The sequence below is a fragment of the Hyla sarda genome, chromosome 4 (assembly GCF_029499605.1).
Source record: "Hyla sarda isolate aHylSar1 chromosome 4, aHylSar1.hap1, whole genome shotgun sequence".
Lineage (NCBI taxonomy): Eukaryota > Metazoa > Chordata > Amphibia > Anura > Hylidae > Hyla > Hyla sarda.
Genome location: NC_079192.1, coordinates 93,204,052 through 93,224,350, shown reverse-complemented (window position 1 = coordinate 93,224,350; position 20,299 = coordinate 93,204,052). Strand labels below are relative to the sequence as shown.

At 42.3% G+C, this 20,299-nt stretch overlaps 1 protein-coding gene across 1 annotated transcript in view; it reads left to right on the top strand.

Annotated features, from left to right (window-relative positions):
- LOC130367383 (uncharacterized) overlaps positions 1-20,299 on the top strand; it is an 87,148-nt gene that overhangs the window by 39,043 nt on the left and 27,806 nt on the right. The window contains exons 20-23 of the mRNA XM_056569800.1: positions 5,862-5,997; positions 14,043-14,239; positions 16,731-16,821; positions 19,010-19,190. Coding sequence (XP_056425775.1) covers positions 5,862-5,997; positions 14,043-14,239; positions 16,731-16,821; positions 19,010-19,190 — 605 coding nt within the window. The remainder of the gene's footprint in view (positions 1-5,861; positions 5,998-14,042; positions 14,240-16,730; positions 16,822-19,009; positions 19,191-20,299) is intronic.

Sequence of the window (20,299 nt, the reverse complement as noted above, 5' to 3'; positions counted from 1 at the left end):
GCAAAGAAAATGGGCACGTATCATAAAAAAAAAACAATGTTAGTAAGAACCTTACATATGTTAACACAACACAATTCTTAAAGGGGTACTCTGCTGCTCAACGTTTGGAACATAGCCGTCATGCCCCCTCCCATAGACTTGCATTGAGGGGGTGGGGTGTGAGATCATGAGAGGCGGGGCTATGACGTCACGGACTGCCGGCTCTAAGCGCTAGGAACATTTTGTTGCAAACGCTAAGCAGCGAAGTACCCCTTTAACGAAAGGACCTCCTGCCATCCTGTCTGCACTGTTTTACCCTGCTGCGCAATAAATGTGCGACTTTTTTTTAAAAAAAAAAAAGCTCTTCAAAGGCAGTTTTGTAAGCCAGGTCTGGTGATGTGTAGATTTGCAGTGTTTTTAAGGGGTTTGTGACATTTTATGCAAAAGTTACAATGCGCCCAAACTAAGCAAAAGATTTTAAAAAGAAAGCTCTACCTGCAATAATAAATCTCCCGCTATAACTATATGTAAAAAAAAACATGATTTGTAGTTTTTATCAGTTCCATTTTTGTTTAGATTGCACTTTTAATTAACCCCTTAAGGACTCAGCCCATTTTGGCCTTAAGGACTCAGACAATTTAATTTTTACGTTTTCATTTTTTCCTCCTCGCCTTCTAAAAATCATAACTCTTTTATATTTTCATCCACAGACTAGTATGAGGGCTTGTTTTTTGCGAGACCAGTTGTCCTTTGTAATGACATAACTCATTATATCATAAAATGTATGGCGCAACCAAAAAACACTATTTTTGTGGGGAAATTAAAACGAAAAACGCAATTTTGCTAATTTTGGAAGGTTTCGTTTTCACGCCGTACAATTTATGGTAAAAATGACGTGTGCTCTTTATTCTGAGGGTCAATACGATTAAAATGATACCCATTATTACATACTTTTCTATTATTGTTGCGCTTAAAAAAAATCACAAACTTTTTAACCAAATTAGTACGTTTATAATCCCTTTATTTTGATGACCTCTAACTTTTTTATTTTTATGTATAAGCGGCGGTATGGGGGCTCATTTTTTGCGCCATGATCTGTAATTTTTTTTGATACCACATTTGCATATAAAAAACTTTTAATACATTTTTTATAATTTTTTTAAAATAAAATGTATTAAAAAAGTAGCAATTTTGGACTTTTTTTTTATTTTTTCGTTCACGCCGTTCACCGTACAGGATCATTAACATTTTATTTTAATAGTTCGGACATTTACACAGGCGGCGATACCAAATATGTCTATAAAATTTATTTTTTACGCTTTTTGGGGGTAAAATAGGAAAAAACGGACGTTTTACTTTTTTATTGGGGGAGGGGATTTTTCACTTTTTTTTTACTTTTACTTTTTTTTACATTTTTTTTTACACTTGAATAGTCCCCATAGGGGACTATTCATAGCAATACCATGATTGCTAATACTGATCTGTTCTATGTATAGGACATAGAACAGATCAGTGTTATCGGCTATCTTCTGCTCTGGTCTGCTCGATCACAGACCAGAGCAGGAGACGCCGGGAGCCGGACGGAGGCAGGAGAGGGGACCTCCGTGCGGCGTTATGAATGATCGGATCCCTGCAGCAGCGCTGCGGGCGATCCGATCATTCATTTAAATCGCGCACTGCCGCAGATGCCGGGATCTGTATTGATCCCGGCACCTGACGGGTTAATGGCGGACGCCCGCGAGATCGCGGGCGTCGGCCATTGCCGGCGGGTCCCTGGCTGCGATCAGCAGCCGGGATCAGCCGCGCATGACACGGGCATCGCTCCGATGCCCGCGGTTATGCACAGGACGTAAATGTACATCCTGGTGCGTTAAGTGCCACCGCACCAGGACGTACATTTACGTCCTGCGTCCTTAAGGGGTTAAATCACTTTATTAAAAAAATTTCCTCATTAAAGGAATCTGTTAGTGCAGGTGACACTGATGACAACGGTACTTACCTTGTCCCGTTTCGTGCAGAGGATCTCCAGTAAACTCCTCCGTCATTAGCTTCAGCTCCGGGCACTTGGCTTGGGGCACGGGCGGAGCTTAGTGATGTCACTGCTGCTTTTTCCAGGACCTGGGTCCCAGCTCTCTGCTGGGTCCCGGGTCCTGGGAACAGTAGCGGTGATGTCACTAAGCTCCGCCCATGTCCCAAGTCGGGTGCCTGGAGTTGGAGCTAACGGAGAAGATTACTGGAGATTCCCTGCACGAAATGGGACAAGGTAAGTACCGTTGTCACCTGCTCTACCTGTTGGTACTGACAGGTTAGTGCAGGTGACACTGGTGACAGATTTCCAATTTAGGACTTTGTTGTTTTTTTTTTTTTAAATACATTTACGCCATTCACTGTGTGGCTTAATTAACATTTTATTTTAATAGTTCGGACTTTATTTACGCACACAGGGATACCACATATGTTTATGTTTGAACATTATTTTAAAGGGGGTGATTTAAATTTTATTAGGGAAGAGTCTTAACATTTACTAACACTTTGAAAAAGTATTTTATTTCCTACTAGCTGAGTACCCGGCGTTGCCCGGTTTTTCCTTCCTAATCCTTGTTGGGAAGGAAAATAAACAAAGGAGGAAGCTTTTGACTTCATATCCCGTCCTCATATATTGTTGTCATATCCCAACCGCCTATCCCGTCCTCATATCCCGACCTCCTATCTTGTCCTCCTATCTCGACCTCATATCCCGTCCTCCTATCCCGTCCTCCTATCCTGACCTCCTATCCCATCCTCCTTTCCCAACCTCCTATGCCGACCTCCTATCCCGTCCTCCTATCCCAACCTCCTATCCCGTCCTCCTATCCCATCCTCCTATCCCGTCCTCCTATCCTGACCCCCTATCTCGACCTCCTATCCCATCCTCCTATCTCGACCTCCTATCCCGTCCTCCTATCTTGACCTCCTATCCCGTCCTCCTATCTTGACCTCCTATCCCAACCTCCCATCTCAACCTCCTATCTCAACCTCCTATCCCGTCCTCCTATCTCGACCTCCTATCCCTTCCTCCTATCTCGACCTCATATCCTGTCCTCCTATCTCGACCTCCTATCACGACCTCCTATCTCGACCTCCTATCCTGTCCCGTAATATGTGTACCAGGTATTATTGAAATATCTCCAGCCGTACGGAAGTTATGTGGGAACGTACATTTCCTATTGATTTGCATGGGACTTTAAACAAAAACCCCGACCCTCACAAATGGGGGTAGTTAAGGGTTAAATTAACTATCCTATATTTTAAGTGGACATATAAGTAACATGTGACCAAGTATTATGGAAATATCTCCAGCCGTTTGGAAGTTATGCAGTAACATATATTTCCCATAGACTAGTATGGGACTTTAAACATAAACCCCGCCCCTGGCAAATGGGGGTGAGTAAGGGTTAAATCACCTATCCTATGTTTGTTGTAGACATATAAGTAACATGTGTGCCAAGTTTCATGTTAATATTTTTAGCCGTTTGGACGTGATGCTGGAACATACACACATACATACACAAATACATACACACACACGTTGAGTTTTATATATATAGATATATAGATTTTGTACTACAGCCTCCAGTATGCAAGGCAAAAATGCCCTTCATCCCCCAGTATGCAAAGGGACAAAGAGTCTTCAGTGCCTTTTTGCCTTGTGTGCTAGAGGTTGTGAGCTTGTAATGCTTTTTCACTTTACATACTGAGAGTTGTAGTGCTTTCACCCATGTACATTAGAGTCTGTAGGTTCTGGGGGCTGGCTCACTTTCTTACCCGATGTCTTGGGGAGCACTGTAAATTTCATTAACCAAAAAAAAAAAGGCATTAAAGGGGCAAGTGCACATATAGGGCGGGGGGGGGGGGGGGGCTCAGGCCTGTGGGTGCACGTCCCAGGTTATGTATAAAAAATCATTGAATGTTCCATGATGATGCTAGTTATGAAGATGTCATTTCCAGGGCTGGCCATAAGAGGGTGCAGTCTGTACATTGACACAGGCATCATTACATGAACTGTAAATATGGCCCTGACTATAGGCTATAGTTATTTGTATACTCTTCTGACACTATCGAAATCATTAATTAGGCCTAGATGATAAAAAATGAATCTTTATTAGAACATAAACACATAAAGACATAAATAAATTTCACTGACAGTACAGCATTGTGTCTCTTGATCCGATAAAAAGCACAGATCACAGATAAGGTAGGGAAGGGGTAAAGGATACAGGTGAGCCCCTACTCCTTAGAGAACCCAACCTAGTCTAAACCCTTGCCCTCACTAAACAATAAGTGTGGACAGGGTTAGGATGGTATCAATATTCCATTAGAAATACAACATAAATTAAATAGATTTAATATGGCATCTCGTGCTCCCTTTCCAACGCGTTTCTCCCTTAGCAAATAACTAGGGTTCATCAGGTAATGGAGGAGAAAAAGTACATATAAATATATAAAGTATTGCCGATGATGTACCGTGGTGGAGTAAAATCAAATAATGATAGAGATAAAGCACAGTTGAGTAAGTCAAAACTGATTGTGATAACAGTCGGACGTCAGAGCTGAGTTCATTCAATATATATAATATATGTGGAATGATGAATCCCTTTTGTTATAAATATGAAGCTGGCCCAATCCAGAATACGGCCAAAATAAGGTGGATATAACTCTGTATTAGCCACACAATGGCACATCAAGGGTAGTGAGGTAGTCCCATCATTGTTTAGACAGGGCTGTATTGATACGATTTAAATGACCTCCAAGGACCAGTTTAATTCATAATCTGAATGCACATTTAGAGGTTGATGCACTCTAGTAGACCAAAGATTATTAGTCCATCCAGTGAGATTCTAATAATGGGGTTTGGATGACCCCAGGGACAAGTTTACTTCAAGACCAGGACTCCTAATTAGAAATCAATGCACTCCTAGACCTAAAATCGGTCCATCATGGTAAGTACAGTAGCGCTTCCCTTTTTATGTGATGGTTGCCTGATAGAAGTATCACAGATGTGACAACAATAGGGGGAAGATGGACGGTAAAGTCCCCGTTCTTCGGCTCAATGGCCTTCCCGGATTTGGCAGCTCAGACGCGTGGAATGAACTCAGCTCTGACGTCCGACTGTTATCACAATCAGTTTTGACTTACTCAACTGTGCTTTATCTTTATCTCTATCATTATTTGATTTTACTTCACCACGGTACATCATCGGCAATACTTTATATATTTATATGTACTTTTTCTCCTCCATTCCCTGATGAACCCTAGTTATTTGCTAAGGGAGAAACGCGTTGGAAAGAGAGCACGAGATGCCATATTAAATCTATTTAATTTATGTTGTATTTCTAATGGAATATTGATACCATCCTAACCCTGTCCACACTTATTGTTTAGTGAGGGCAAGGGTTTAGACTAGGTAGGGTTCTCTAAGGAGTAGGGGCTCACCTGTATCCTTTACCCCTTCCCTACCTGATCTGTGATCTATGCTTTTTATCGGATCAAGAGACACAATGCTGTACTGTCAGTGAAATTTATTTATGTCTTTATGTGTTTATGTTCTAATAAAGATTCATTTTTTATCATCTAGGCCTAATTAATGATTTCGATAGTGTCAGTTGATGATTAATTATCATTCAAGGGCATTTATATCATATATGCACGAGGGTATATACATGGTTTTCCTCGACTAGTGGTTTACGTATAGTTATTTGTATGACAGTTAACCATATAGAGCGCTGGTAGAAGGTACCTCACAGGGCACCTTCCATCATAGGGCCTGCCTATATAGCATTTCCTTTGGTCATCAACTTACGTTTATTTCTTCCAAAACCTAACTCTCCTTATGTCTCTTTTAGGCCCAGTGTTGTATCTCTTCTTCCAGCCAAGAGCTGTAGATATGTAATACAAATACTGAAGTCAGAAGCTCAGTCCGTGGCTTCCTTACCTCAACAGCGCCGCTTTGGCTTGCTTGATGCACTGACATGTTGTTTGGTAAGAGGATATATATTTATATATTAATATTCTGCATTCTGCTAACTCCAACTATTCTCCTTTAACCTCCCCCCCCCCATATTTTTCCCCACACTCCATGCACTTCATCCACTGCATGCACACTGCATGTTGTAGTTTTGCAACAGCTGGAGGCACCCCTGGTTGGAAAACATTGACAGAGATTGTAAGATTTTTCAATTGTAAAATACCAAGGAATATGCTGATGCTCTACCAAAAAAGTTGGAATTATTAATTACCGATAATTCATTTTCCATGAGTTCCTCATGACAGCACCACCATGAGATTGTCCCCTGTAGCTCTAATAGGAACAGGAAACACAGAGGGATTAAATAGGCCCCCCTCCCCATCCACCCCATAGTGGTTTTAACCCCTTAACGACCACGGACATAAATGTACGTCCTGGTGCGCCGGTACTTAGCACACCAGGACATACATTTACGTTCTGTGTATGACCGCAAGAGCATCGGAGAGGTGCTCGCGTCATACACTGAAGGTTCCGGCTGCTAGCAGCAGCTGGGGACCCGCCAGTAATGGTTGACATCCACGATCGCACGGATGTCCGCCATTAACCACTTAGAGGCCGTGATCAGTATAGATCACGGCATCTGCGGCAGTGAGCATGTTAAAATAGAGGATCAGATCGCCCGCAGCGCTGCCGCAGGGATCTGATCATCTGGAATGGCCGACGCAGGCCCCCTCACCTGTCTCCGTCCATCTCCCGGTGTCTCCTGCTCTCGTCTGTGCAGACCAGAGCAGAAGATAGCCGATAATACTGATCAGTGCTATGTCCTATGCATAGCACTGAACAGTATTAGCAATCAAATCCTTGCTATAGATAGTCCCCTATGGGGACATAAAAAGTGGGGGGGAAAAAATGTTAAAAAAAAAAAGTTGAAAAATCCCCTCCCCCAATAAAAGTGAAAATTGTCCGTTTTTCCCATTTTACCCCCAAAAAGCATAAACATTTTTTTTTTTAATAAACATATCTGGTATCGATGTGTGCGTAAATGTCGAAACTAACAAAATATAATGTTAATGATCCCGTACGGTAAATGGCGTAAACTTAAATAATAAAAAAAAGTCAAAAAATGCTGCTTTTTAGTCACATTTTATTCAAAAACAGATGAATAAAAAAATATCTAAAAGTTTTGTATATGCAAATGTGGTATAGATAAAAGTACAGATGACAACGCAAAAAATTAGCCCTCATACCGCCCTATATACGAAAAAATGAAAAAGTTATAGGCAATTTTTAATTACTGATTTTGTACAAAAAGTTTGATTTTTTTTAATTAAAAATATTATTTTTTACTGTAAAGTGTACAGTGTGAAAACGAAAACCCTCCAAAATGTGGTAAAATTGTGGTTTTCATTTAAATGTCCTCCCTAAAAAAATATTTTTTGGGTTCACCATACATTTTATGGTAAAATGAGAGGTTTCATTACAAAGTACAATTCGTCACGCAAAAAACAAGCCCTTATATGGGTCTGTAGAGGGAAATATAAAATAGTTATGGATATTAGAAGGCGAGGAGGAAAAAACGTAAACGCTAAAATAAAATTGGCCTGGTCCGTAAGGGGTACTCCGGCACTAAGACATCAAGATCATCCAAAGGATAGGGGATAAGATGTCTGATCGCGGGGGTCCCGCCGCTGTGGACCCCCGCAATCTAGCATGCAGCACCCACCTGTTAGCACTGTAGGAAGCGCTGGAGGTGCGCCCCACTCCCATAGTCTTGCATTGAGGGGGTGGGGCATGACGTCACACGGGGGCGGAGTCGTGACGTGACGGGAGGCATTAGACTTGGAGCCTCCAGCGCTTCCTTCAGTGCTAACAGGTGGATGCTGCATGCTAGATTGCGGGGGTCCCTAGCAGCGAGAACCCCGCAATCAGATATCTTATCCCCTATCCTTTGGATAGGGGAATAAGATGTCTTAGTGCCAGAGTACCCCTTTAACCACTTAAGGACCCATGACGTACCGGTACGCCATGAGTCTGTTCCTGTTCTATAACGGCCGGGACCCATGGCTAATAGCGTGCGGCACTGATCGAGGTGTTGCGTGCTATTAACCCTTTAGATGCGGCGTTCAAAGTTGATCGCCACCTCTAAAGTGAAACTAAACTAATGCCGGTTAGCTCAGGGAGCTGTTCGGGATCGCTGCAGTGAAATCGCGGCATCCCGAACAGCTGTAGGACACAAGGAGGGTTCCTTACCTGCCTCCTGGTGTCCGATCGCCGAATGACTGCTCAGTGCCTGAGATCCAAGCATGAGCAGTCAAGCAGCAGAATCATCGATCAATGGTTTCCTATGAGAAACCATTGATCAATGTAAAAGATCAGTGTGTGCAGTGTTATAGCCCCCTATGGAAGCTATAACATTGCAAAAAAAAAAGTGGGGGAAAAAAAAAGAGAATAAAGATCATTTAACCCCTTCCCTAATAAAAGTTTGAATCACCCCCCTTTTCCCATTTAAAATAAAAATAAACATATGTGGTATTGCCACATGCAGAAATGTCCGAATTATAAAAATATATAATTAATTTAACCGTACGGTCAATGGCGTAAGCACACAAAAAATTCCAAAGTCCAAAATAGCGTATTTTTGGTCACTTTTTATATCATGAAAAAATGAATAAAAAGCGATTAATTCCAATCAATACAAAAACTTCAGATCACAGCACAAAAATGAGCCCTCATACCGCCTCATACGCGGAAAAATAAAAAAGTTATAGGGGTCAGAAGATGACAATTTTAAACATATAAATTTTCCTGCATGTAGTTATGATTTTTTCGAGAAGTACGACAAAATCAAACCTATATAAGTAGGGTATCATTTTAATCATATCGACCTACAGAATAAAGATAAGGTGTCATTATTACCGAAAAATTTACTGTGTAGAAACGGAAGCCCCCAAATTTACAAAATGGAGTTTTTTCTTCAATTTTGTAGCACAATGATTTTTTTTTCCGTTTCGTCGTAGATTTTTCGATAAAATGATTGATGTCATTACAAAGTAGAATTGGTCACCCAAAAAATAAGCCATCATATGGATTTTATGGTGCAAAATTGAAAGAGTTATGATTTTTAAAATGTAAGGAGGAAAAAATGAAAGTGCAAAAACGGAAAAACCCTCGGTCCTTAAGGGGTGAAGGTTAAAATGGGCTTGGTCCTTAAGGGGTTAAATTAACTAGAGCATAAACAATACGTCTATAATACTTAGCCACATAGAAGGGTGGGAATTAAAGGGTGCTGTCATGATGGACTCATGAAAAACGAATTATCGGTAAGTAAAAATTCCATCTTTTCACATCGCCATCATGACAGCACCACCATGAGACATACCAGACCACAGCTTGAAACACCTTTCGGCCAAAAGACAGATCTTGGGAAGATGTTACATTCAACCTATAATGATTGAAGAAGGTTTGCGGAGATGACCATGTTGCCGCTCTGCAAATCTGTTCGATGGAGGCTGAGGCTTTTTCGGCCCAGGAGACAGCTAGCGCCCTAGTTGAGTGAGCACGAAGACCTCCAGGGACTTTCTTACCGGAAGATTTATAAGCCTTCTGGATAGCTATCTTCAGCCACATAGAAATTGTATTTTTGAAGCTCTCGTGCCCTTGTTGGGACCTTGAAATTGAATGAAAAGGTTAGAATCTTTTCTCCAAGATTTTGTACTCTCCAAGTAGTGAATAACACATCTTCTCACATCAAGGTTATGTAAGACTTCCTCATTCTGATTTTTTGGAATATTGCAGAATGAGGGCAATGTAATATCCTGAGACCTGTGAAAATTAGTGACCACCTTTGGAAGCAAAACTGGATTAAGTTTGAAAATAATCCTATTGTCCAGGATGATACAATATTGTTCCTCAGTAGAAAGAGCCTGGATTTACCCTACTCTTCTTGCTGCAGTTATGGCAACTAACAACGCAGTTTTGCAGGTCAATAATTTAACAGAGGTCTAATGGCTCGAAAGGATGTTTGGTTAAGGCAGAAAGGACAAAATTTAGATCCCATGGGGGAGTAAAATTAGAAATCTTAGGTTTTAATCTAGAAATAGAAGAAAAATATATTTTTATCCCTTTATGTTCAGCTAAAGAGGTATCAAAGTAACACCCTAAAGCTGCCATCTGAATCTTCAAGGTACTGATAGAAAGACCTTTTTCAAACCCCTCTTGGAGGTAGTCTAGTATCCTAGCAATGTCTGGATTCAGAATGTCCAGGGGGGGGGGGGGGGGTGTAGGTCCACATCATGGAGTAAATTGCTTCCAGTATCTTAAATATACTGTATAGAAGTGAGGATTTAGGGGACTGAACCAACCTCTCTTGGGCCACCAAGGGGCTATGAAGATGACACAAACTTTCTCCAGTTGAATTTTTTGGAGCGCTTTCAGGATGAGATGCAGAGGAGGAAACGCATAAGCAAGAGAGAAGACCCAAATTTGTTGAAGGGCATGTACTACAAGAGGTTTCCCTCTCGAATTGAGAGAGAAGTTCTGACTTAGATCTATTTTCCAGCAAGAAAATTTTCAATTTCCAGATTCCCCCAAACTCTCACCAGTGACTGAAAAACTTGAGAATTTAGTTCCCATTCTCCTGGATCCACTTGGTTCCAGCTTAGGAAGTCTGCTTCCTGATTTTCTACACCCCTCAGGAGAGATCCCTTAGAGGAGAATGTCTCATCCCCCCCTTGATGGTTGAGAAAGGCCACCATGGTTATATTGTCCAAATATACCTTCACATGATTCCCTAAAGGGTTTTCTGAGACCAGGAACCGTGAAGATGAAGATGAAGGTGCTCGACGTGAGTACCCCAATCCCAAGACTGACATGGCTGTTCTTTTTTTAATTTATTTTAGGCTGAAGGGAGAGAATTTTGTCTTCTGGGAGAAAGGTATTTTGTTTCTCAGAGTCTAAGATCATGCCCAGAAACAACTTCTTCCTTGCTGGAATTAAGTCTGACTTCTGCCAGTTTATGATCCAGACGAGGTTTTGAAGACAGGACAAAGTTAAAAAGAAGGTGCTGATGAAGCATTTCTTTTGACTGGGCAATAATCAGGAAGTCGTCCAAGTAAGGAATTATTAAAATTCCTTTTTGTCTCAGATGAGCAATCACCTCTACCATTATTTTAGTAAATATCATCAGGGCGGAAGATATTGCAAAAGGAAGGACCTGAAATTGAAAATGAAGGGTAGAGTGATTGTATTGAATTGCAAACTGATATTTTTGGTGAGAGGAATTAATTGGTAAGTGGAAGCAGGCATCTTTTAGATCGATGGTACACATCCAGGAGACTCTTTGAATCAGAGGTATGGCTGTCTTCGGGGTCTCCATCTTGAACCTTTTGTAAGAAATAAACTTGCTTTTAGATTTATAGTAGTTCTGAATGTACCGTTTGTCTTGGACACCAAAAATAGATGGGAATAGTGACCCAGACCCTGTTCCAAGATGGGGACCGGAATAACAGCTCCTAGAGACAAGAGATCCTTTATGCCTGAAAAAGCCATTAGTTTAAGATGTCTGATCCAAGATCTGTAGAACAAAATCTTGGAGGAGGAAGGCTGATAAACTCTATTCTGTATCCCTGAGATTTGGAATTTAGAATGAAGGTATTTTTTTGGATCTGAGACCATTGGTGACTGAATAGAGACAGCCTTCTTCCCACAAGACTGTCATTGTTTTTTGTTTTTCGAATTGAGGATAAAGTCTTTGCTTTTTCCTCCGTTAGGATAGCTCCAGTGACCTCCTATTCCTTTTCCTTTATACTCTTTGGGGGAGATTTATCAAAACCTGTGCAAAGGAAAAGTTGCCCAGTTGCCCATAGCCAACCAATCAGATTGCTTCTTTCATTTTGCAGAGGCCTTGTTAAAAATGAAAGAAGCGAGCTGATTGGTTGCTATGGGCAACTGGGCAACTTTTCCTCTGGACAGGTTTTGATAAATCTCCCCCTTTGTTCCTAATAACATTTTTTATTTTGTTTAGGTTTTTTCTGAATAGGGAAATCTTTTTTCCTGTCAGCCGCCTGTTCCAAGATTACCCTGAAAGGGGATAGCACAAAGATAAACCTTAGAGGTAGAGTCACCTTGCCAGTTTTTAACCCATAGGGCCCTTCTAGCAGATAGATAAGGCGGTGGCTTTTGCTGCAAATCTAACTGATTCAGCTGATACATCCACCAAGAAGGCTGTGGCTAGTTTCAACATTGGAATGGAAGATAAAATACTTTCCCTAGATGTTTTGTTGAGCAAATGGCTCTCTAACTCCTCTAACCAAATGAATAGAGACCTGGCTACAGTAGTAGCCGCAATATTGGGGTGGATTAAAGCCGATGAGGCTTCCCAGGATCTTTTTGGAAGACCACCCATTTTGAGGTCTAAGGTGTCTTTAAGCAACTTTTAACAACTTTAGAAAGTTCCACATCTATTTTTGGAGGTTCACTCCACAGATTTACATCATTGGGGTCAAAGGGGAAACGGTTGCGAAATTCTTAAGAAATCTGCAAGCACCTCTCTGGAGCCTTCCACTCATCTGTAATAAGCGTTTTAATGCTATCAAGAACCGAAAAAACTTTTGTTTTTTGAGGTTTCAGACCAGAAAACATTCTGTCCTGAACGGACATAGGTTCTGGAGTATCTATTTATGGCATTTCTTACAGCAGTAAGTAAAATATCTGTATCTTAAGAAGAATTTTTATTTTATTTTTTTATCATCCCTCTTAGGAGAAGTGTCTTGACTTTCACTCTCTTCTTCAGAGTAAGTAATACCAGAATTTAAAAATGTAAAATTTCATTAGAATCAGAGTCTGAGTCCAAAACAATAGCAGTTTTTTGCCTTTTTGGTGGAGGGGGTTCAGCCACAGGGGTATCAGAAGTAACAGTAGCTGAAGAACTAGGCAAAGCAGTAGCTATGGCAGACTGTACTTGTTGATTTATAAGTAAACAAAGCTCATCCATAAAGGATGGAGATTCTTGGAAAACAATTTTGTCAGTGCAGGCTTTACAAAGGGGTTTAGGATGGGTATCCGGTAGTACAACTAAACAAATTCCAAATTTTTTGGACTTAGATTTTGATTCCTACTATGTTTCTTTAGAGGATTCTTTTTCTTTTGATTTCTTCGGGGCATCCTTGTCTCCCTAAGAATCAAAGCTATATGCTACTTCAGAGAGTAGACTATAGGGGAAAAAAAGCAGCATAGTGCAAGCAATATGGTGCTAATTCCAAAGAAACCACTGCTATATAAGACACCAAGTGATACATAAGCAAGAAACAGTATAAAAGTAAGTGAACCCCCTAAGGGCCAGGTACTTACAGTTAAGGCAGATCGCTCCAGATGAGCAGAGCAGGGGGCAGCAGACACATCCATAGTTCAGAGGGGTGCATGATGGAACAGAGGAGCCATTTATATCCCTCCGTTCAAATTTGGTGCTCCTCCACGCTTCCCTGGCGGGCTCCACCATCTTGGGAGAGGGACTTCCGGTCCCCAGCCAATGCCAGAGCATGCTCGCGACCGTGTGCGCGTGAAGTCACACGCGCGCCGCAACGTCAGATGCGCGCCCCAGCAGCATGGAGCACGGAACAGCCAGGGAGCTCCAGGGAGATCAGAGACCGGCCAATACAGGACTCCTGCTGCATAAACCCGGACAAATGCCACCGCAGGAAGAAGGGACCAGGAGGCAACAACCCTAAGGAGGCACGACCTGATGCAGCACAGGGGGAGGGAGATGCATCGTGACGAAACCCCCGCTGCCTGGCAGCCCCGTCCGGAGCAGTAACCATCCCACCAGAGGCAAGAACCTCACCTCTCCGTGAATGCTCCTAGGAACAGAAAACACTGAGGGGTGGATGGGGAGGAGTCTATTTAACCTCTCTGTGTATCCTGTTCCTATTAGAGCTACAGGGGGAAATTCCATGGTGGTGCTGTCATGATGATGAAATGAAAAGATTATTTTTATTATTTCACAGACATACATTTACATATATGAACACCATTCACTTAATCTAAATTATATATTTCTTTGCAGAATTCAACAGGGACCACTTCTCCGCAGGCACAGTTTATTGTTTTTGGAGCCTTAACTTCACTTCTCAAAGGCTCAGCTTATCTTACATTATCCCAAGGAATGATGCTGCAGAATGTTGAACATGTGACAACTTACTGCTATCCTCAAGAAACACAGCTGCCATTGTCACAACTGCTGCAAGCACCACAGGGCTTTGGGTAGGTAATGTACAGAGGTGAAGGAAACTGAACAAGATACGATTATAGATATCAGCAGACAAATCTGTACCAGTTAGGCCATGTTCACACAGCCGGAATCAGCCAAGGGCTCAAAGATGCATGGATACAAGTGAACTGGAATAAAACTAAAATACACTGTAAGGGTAGGTTCACACATTGATACTCAGCCTATTTCATGCTTCGAGAAATCCACTGCATATTTTGATATGAGCAAACACACAGGGCTTCCCTGCAGCAGCACTGAGTGTGCAGTAAGGTTTGGAGGCCTACCCACATGTTACAGTCATGTTGGCCCGCTCGGCCTGCCTCCAAACCTCACTGCACACACAGGGCTGCTGCGGGGAAGTCCTGTGTGTCTGCTCATAGCAAAACGAGCAGCATATTTCCCACTGCCCATAAGATTTCTAGCAGCATATGCGCTATGTGTGACCCTACCCTAAGAATGCTTGTGCTTAGAATTATTTGGGCAACACTTTTTTTTTAAAGAGTACCTGTCATTAAATAAACTTTTCTAAACTAACTCAGGCTATGTACCTTAGCTACACCTAACTCCCCCCTGCCCTTAAAAAGCTCTTTTCTTACCATTCTTCTTGCTCACAAACTGTGAGCTGCTGGCAGGAGGATGTGGGTGTGCCCCAGCAGGCACTATGTCACTGAAGCCTGCTGGGGGAGACACCTTCCGCCCTCACTTTACGTCACTAAGGAGCAGTGGAGCAACGGAGAAAGAAGCTACAGGCTGGCTGGGAGAAGGTGAGATCACTGTCACCTGTCTCCAGGCTGCGGCTTCTGATGGCTGTTACAGTGGCACCTACTGTGAGTGGAGAGCAGGGGCTGTCAGCGAACAGCGGAGTGCAGCAGCGTGCAGGGTGGGGGGCTTGGAAGGTGAAGTTGTCACCTCTTCTTGATAGGGCAGTGAAGGGGGGGGGTGGAGGGGTTTGGCACAGCCACGAGCGGTTGGCGGGGGTGAGAGCAATAGCTGAGCTGCCTGATTGACAGCCAGGGAGCAGCAGTCACGTGTCCCTGCTGCAGTCTGATTTCCGACTCATGCTGCCAGGCCAGCATGAGTGCGAAATCAATAAGCCGGGACATGTAGGGAGACCCCTAGTGGTGGGTTTTCTAAAATGAAAATAGACATAAAAATTTGTTTTTAAAATAACATACATTTAGGAACTTGTTAATGATAGCTTACGCTTTAAAAAAAGTTTTAATATGTTAAAGTACTCTTTATAGGGATGTAAGAAAAAATCGATTCTCGCGATAATCGCGATTTTTTCATTTGCCGATACTGAATCGATTCAAAATATTTTTGAATCGATTCTTTTAGGGATGTGGAATTTTTATCTGCGGACGCCTGGAACAGCATGTCCTGTCCTGGGCATCAGGAGATAAAAGTTCCACATTTGTGGAGCCGGGCAGGCCGGATCTGACACGGTGGCACTCTGGGTGTATGGAGCGGGCTCCGACTCGTGCCCGCTCCGTACTATGCGACCCCCGGCTGATTTCAGTAGCCGGGGGCCGCTGCTAATAGCCAGCATGCGGCGATCGCCGCGGCTGGCTATTAAAGGAGTACTCCGGTGCACACTTTTCTCATGTTATCCCGTCCGGGCTGCAAAATAAAAGAAAACGCACTTTATCTTACCTGCCAACGAGCCCCCGGAGCTCCGGTACAGGTGTTCGTTCCCCGGGCTGTATTCTTCTTACTTCCTGTTAGCCCGGCACGTCACACGGAGCTTCAGCCTATCACTGGCCGCAGCGATGTCCCGCCTCCGCTGGTGATAGGCTGAAGCTCCATGTGACGTGCCGGGCTAACAGGAAGTAAGAAGAATACAGCCCGGGGACCGAACACCTGTACCGGAGCTCCGGGGGCTTGTTGGCAGGTAAGATAAAGTGCGTTTTCTTTTATTTAGCAGCCCGGACGGGATAACATGAGAAAAGTGCGCACCGGAGTACTAGATTGCCGCTGTCAAAGCTGACAGCGGCGTCTATTGGGATCTATGAATGCTCTCAGGTGGGCGATGTATAGGGATATATCGCGATGTATCGTCACCTAGTCGGTATCGCGATATATCGGGATATATCGAATCGCCACACTGGTATCGCGATTCGAATCGAATCGCCAAATTCTTGGCGATTCACACCCCTAACTCTTTAAGTGATTCTTTAAAGAATTTTACAGTGCCTTGCATAAGTATTTACCCACTTGGACAACATTTTGTCATGGTATAACCACAGATTCAAATTTATATCACTGTAATTTTATGGACCATATATTCACCCTTTTTACTGTGAAACACACACACACACACACACATATCTATATATATATATTCTCATCATGAGACAGCTCTTTTAACCATAATACCAGATTGTCTGATATTCCAAGGCAAAACAATGAAATTCTAAAAAAGAGAGATCTAATGAAACTAAGACGCATTACTGAAACGCATTATGTTTTTTTTTAATATTTTAGACCTCCGACTCGTTGGACATCTCAGATACTGAAACGTTTGGACAGGCTGGTTCCTTTGCTGCCTCTAGCCTCTCTACAGTCTCTCAACTCAGTAAGTTCCGCTGATAAAATACAGGAAATTCTAATATGCTCCCCCCAACAACTTTTACTAGGAGATGCTCGAAATAACAAACCACCCTGACCCCCAAACCCCCCCCATCCCCAGTTTCTTCCCCAATCCCATCTCTTTCCTTGTTTTCCGTAGCCATACCCATTAATTCACTGCGACCATCTCAATTAGCTAAAAGCGAGAAAACTCTCTCTCTTCAAGTGCTCATATACCATTATGTTAAAACTGAAAGAGCAATTAGTCCCATGATGGTCTTTAATGCTAACTAATCAGATGACATGCTTTTTTTGTTATTATTGCACTGTACCTCATCGGTGGCTATGCATTCTTTTTTGTTTCCTGTTTGTATTTGTAATGTTTACATGAGAATACTCATGTAAACTGACCAATGCTTCTGCATTGTTAATTTGCTATGTTTCAAAAATAAAATAAAAAGCCTAATGAAATAAGGACAATACACAGTATATGTGATTCCTTCCTTCATTCCTGTCTTTAACCTCTTAAAGGGGTTCTCCGATGCTTACACATCTTCTCCCCTATCGTTTGTAATCGGTCCCCGTTTGTGATAGCTATCACGCCCCCTCCCGTAGGCTTGCATTGAGGGGCGGAGCGTGATGTCACACGGGGGCGGAGGCGTGACGTCACATGCCGCCGGCCCTGCGGTCGACCGTAATCAGACCCGGAGCGAACACGCTCCGGGGACCGATTACAAACGGGGTGCCGCGTGCATGATCACGGGCGTCCCCAGCTGTGGGACTCCCGCGATCAGGCATCTTATCCCCTATCCTTTGGATAGGGGATAAGATGTGTAAGCGCCGGAGTACCCCTTTAAAGACCAAGCTTTCTTCTGTTTTTGCACTTTCATTTTTTCCTCTTACATTTTAAAAATCATAACCCTCAATTTTGCACCTAAAAATCCATATGATGGCTTATTTTTTGTGTCACCAACTCTACTTTTTGTAACATCATTTTACCCAAAAATTTATGGCGAAACGGAAAAAAAAAACATTGTGCGACAAAATTGAAGAAAAAACACAATTTTTTTTACTTTTGGGGGCTTCCGTTTCTATGCAGTACATTTTTCTTTACATACCTTTATTCTGTAGGTCCATATGATTAAAATGATACCCTACTTATATAGGTTAGATTTTGTCGTACTTTTGGAAAAAATCATAACTACATGCACGAAAATGATTACATTCAAAATTGTCCTCTTCTGACCCCTATAACTTTTTTATTTTTCTGCATATGGGGCTATATGTTGGCTCATAATTTGCGCTGTCATCTGAAGTTTTAATCAGTACCATTTTTGTTTTGATCGGACTTCATATCGCGGGAGCCGGCGCAGGACGTAAATATACGTCATGCGTCGTTAAGGGGTTAATCGCTTCTTATTCATTTTTTTATGGCATAAAAAGTGAACAAAAATACCCTATTTTGGACTTTGGAATATTTTTGAGAGTACGCCATTGACCGTGCAGTTTAATTTACCATATATTTTTTATAGTTCGGACATTTACGCACTCGGTGTTACCACGTTTATTTTTATTATGTTTTTATATTTTTTATATGGAATTTTGGAAAAGGGGTGTGTTTGAAAATTTTAATAAGGAAGGGGTTAATGTGTTTTTTTTTTTTTTTACTTTAATTAAACTTTTTTTTTTTTTACACTTTATTAGTCCCCTTAGGGGACTTTTAGGAGGAATCATTAGATTCCTCATACAGATCAATGTGGCTCCACCCACATTGATCTGTGTGATCAGCACTTGACTGATAAAACCTGGTCCTGCAAGGCTTTATCAATGCGAGAGTCGGGACCTGCACGGAAGCAGAAGTAAGCCCTCCGGCTACCTCAGTAGTGGATCGCCCCCCTGTGATCGCGGGGGGGGGGGGGGGGCAATCCACGCCACTGGACCACCAGGGAGCATTTACAGGGTTCTTTAGACATCGCTGTCAACTTTGAAGGGTATACAGCAGCTGATAAGTACTGGAAGGTTTAAGATTTTTTTATAGAAGTAATTTGAAAATCTGTTTAACTTTCTGGCACCAGTTGATTAAAAAAAAAGTTTTCCAGTGGAGTACTCCTTTAACTTGATTTACAAAATGACAGCTGAGGTCAGATAGGTCATTGTGGGCAACATCACTGTCTATATGACTCTCTTTTATCTAGACTGCACTTTCTAGCTTGTGGTTATACCAGATGCTGTCTGGTGAACGACAATGGAGAAGATCAGCATTCGGCACTACCTGCAGAAAGAGTATGACGGTTGATCAACAAGCAGAAGATCTAAAGAAACAACGTACATTGTCTCAACGCTTGTCTTTTTCTCGATATATGTTGAGAAGCTCAGGTGAGGGTTAGTGGTATCGAAATGTAGTAAGACAAGTTAATGCTAAACTGACAGATGGATCAACATGACTAACATAAATATATAGGTGGTTAGTGAGGGTGATCCTAAGTAAAACTATGTATTTCTTACCCCAATCCGCTCAGCCATTCCTGAGATATAGCACAATCTTGCAATATGCAAATAAACTTTTAACTTCACTGGAGGCAGGGCTGAAGACTATCTGCACCTCTGACCCCACCCCCTAGGTCCTGCCCACTTAACGGGGTACTCCACTGGCCAGCATTCAGAACATTTAGTTCCGAATGCTGTGTGTGCGCTGCGGGGGTCAGCCACACTCACTCGTGATAACATGCCACGCCCCCTCAATGCAAGTCTATGAGAGGGGGCGTGATGACCATCAAGCCCCCTCCCATAAACATGCATTGAGGGGGCGTGGCCTGGCGTCACAAGGGGGCATGGCCAACCCCTGCAGCACACACACAGTGTTCGGAACTAAGTGTTTTGACGCTGGGCAATGGAGTACCCGTTTAAGGAAAAGTATATGAATATTGAAGTATACCAAAGTAAATCAAACAGAGCCATGTCAGTTTCAAATGCTTCTGCCTTTTATCATGCCGTCCACTTGGTTATATCACCTCTGTATTTAGCATAAGTTCTCACCCCCTACTAGGAGGGAAGGTATGCCTTTCCTGAAAAGTTTGGCGGGCTTCTTTGTTCAGAAACTCTACACGATGGGAGGGGTCAGACAGGAAGGAGCAAAATAGCATTAGGGGGGGGGGGGAGGTGGCTCGTAAATGAACATTTTATGTATACACATACCCAAGCATATATATATATATATATATATATATATATATATATATATGTACATATATACATCCATCACCATCCCCCCCCTAAAATGATAATTTTACCTTTCCCTAATTTCCATCATCCTAACTCATCTGCCCCAATGTGTATCCTCGAACACTTCACTCTACTTTAGACTATCCATGGCTTGTCCATGGACCCCCTTAGCCTCAGACTTTACACATATGGAGTCAGATGCTATCCCTATGGTTCAGTGGTGTTATATGTGGCATTGTAGCTCTGTAATGGCTTCATCTGTA